General features: G+C 37.2%; 1 protein-coding gene across 1 annotated transcript; it reads right to left on the bottom strand.

Moving 5' to 3' along the window:
* LOC141695642 (putative NAC domain-containing protein 94) lies at positions 1-1,825 on the bottom strand. Its single transcript, XM_074499875.1, has 3 exons — positions 1,230-1,825; positions 708-1,009; positions 1-627 (listed from the first exon to the last, which is right to left on the bottom strand). The coding sequence occupies exons 1-3, from the start codon at positions 1,405-1,407 to the stop codon at positions 1-3; spliced, it is 1,107 nt and encodes a 368-aa protein (XP_074355976.1). The 5' UTR covers positions 1,408-1,825.
* Positions 1,826-2,048: the final 223 nt, after the last annotated feature.

Genomic DNA, 2,048 nt, shown 5'->3' with positions numbered 1-2,048 from the left:
TTATGACAAACTGAAAGGAAATTCTATTGACCGGATATTTCCCCATGGAGTACTGCCATGTCCTTCATCACAATTCTTTCTTAAGCCTGCATCAGTCTCCCATGTGCCCATGCTTCCTTGTATATCATCTGCTGAACTAGTTGAGAAGTAGTTGAACTGCTGTTGTGGAGCTCCGAAGTCAATCCTGTAGGTGTCCTTACTAGAGTCCCCAGTTATTGCACAAGATAAGTTGGAGTTCGTTGAACTAACAACAATTGTTGGATTGACACGTGATTCATGCATATGTTCAGTAGGAAAAAGCATATAGTTGTGATTAAGTTTCTTATCTAGGGAATCTGAAGTAAATTGTTTGGACGATATTAGTGGTCTATGTGAGGGAATATTGAGGGGCCTGACTCGAATTACAGCCTTACTGAGGGCTGAAACGCTAGGAGGATAGTTCTGTCGCATGTCAGTGCATAAGCCAGTTTCTGTTGTGCAAGACATGTCCTCTACAGAGCTAGGACTGGAGAGTGAACTTTCATTAAATATATCAGAGGTTTCAAATAATGGAGATGCCCATGAATATAGAGCTCTCTGTGCCATGGGACAGACCTTTTTGAAAATTCTACAAACGGCCCATGAATCCTGTGTGAAGAAAATCAATTTACTTATAGAGAATTAAATTCCATAAAGAACATCTTAAGACGTAATTTTCATCAACTTACGTTTGAAGAAAAGCTCTTATGTAGGAATTGTTTTGGTGGTCCTGCATCAGTGATAGAAGGTAATCTGAATTCATGCATCATCCAGTCGGTTTTCATTGCTTTCCCAGCTCTGCCCCTGTAAAAAACCAGGGACTTTTTCAGCCCAATACATCTGTTACTGTCTGAAGAATATATTGGTTTGTCGGTGCCGGTTGCTTTCCAAAAGCCAGCCCCAGTGACACGGTTTGGACGTGCGCTGTTCCTGTACTTGCGGTCTCGGGGACAGTAAAAGTACCATTCCTTTTCCCCAGCAGATGTTAGACCTGGAATTTATTTGTAAATTTACGCAGTTTCGTGAAAAATGTATCAAGGTGACAAAAAGAAGCTCGAAGACAACTATAACTACTTGTTCTTTAAAGTATATAATATGTTACGAAAACTTAATTGACCCAAGAGAAGTTGAAGGAAACAAGAAATATCTGGATGCTGTAAAAGAAAAAAGAATTGAGCAAGTGAAGAAGTTGGGGTTTAAGAGTATCTTACTTGGAAGATCCCAGGGATTGTACTTGTAAATATCAACTTGCTTAATCAATTCAATAGGAAGTGGCCTCTGCTCAATCTTATTCTTAAGATAAAAAGTAACGAGCTCCTCGTCTGTAGGATGAAAGCGGAATCCAGGTAACATTACATCATCAACCCTACCATACTCCTTGTCGTCCATGTTCTTGTTCTTCTAGTTTAGTAGATTATATGAAGAGGTGTTAATTAGGATTACAGTTGCTAGTGTTTATATTCTCAAGTAATTTTCTGGCAGATTAAACGCAACCCTTAAACATAATCTAAAATGAAGTGAACAAGCTTAAAAGCTAGTCACTTAAGCTCAGTACCGCCATATGCTTCTTATAGGGTAGATTTGTAAGAGGCTGAGGCTTAAGCCTTTTATAGATCAGAACCCAAGTCAAGGCCAAAGACTCTTAATGAAGCTTGTATGTTTCTTTTAAACCCTTTCAAATTTTAATTTATAATCACAAGAGAGTACAGATTTAGCTGTTGTTATGAGGACATTTAAAATTCTTCAGACTAGTCTTGCCCTTAAATTGTTCATCTTTTATTTAATTTTTGTAGTCAAAAGAGTAGTTGACAAAGTTATCTTCTCATGACATAACTTAACCTCATAAATTATTGAAAGTAGATATCGTTTCAAGTATAGCTTTGAGAGCCTTCAGAAACATAACAATCTAGACTTCCAATGTTACAACAAATCCTTTAGCTTATGTTTTTATTCTTTTTGGATCTATTTTAGTTCTCAAAAATTGCTGTAGATGAATGTTCAACCTGTTGTAATCTGTTGGAGAATTTAAT

This window comes from Apium graveolens, chromosome 11 (assembly GCF_009905375.1).
Source record: "Apium graveolens cultivar Ventura chromosome 11, ASM990537v1, whole genome shotgun sequence".
Lineage (NCBI taxonomy): Eukaryota > Viridiplantae > Streptophyta > Magnoliopsida > Apiales > Apiaceae > Apium > Apium graveolens.
This window is presented reverse-complemented; position numbering and strand designations above follow the sequence as displayed.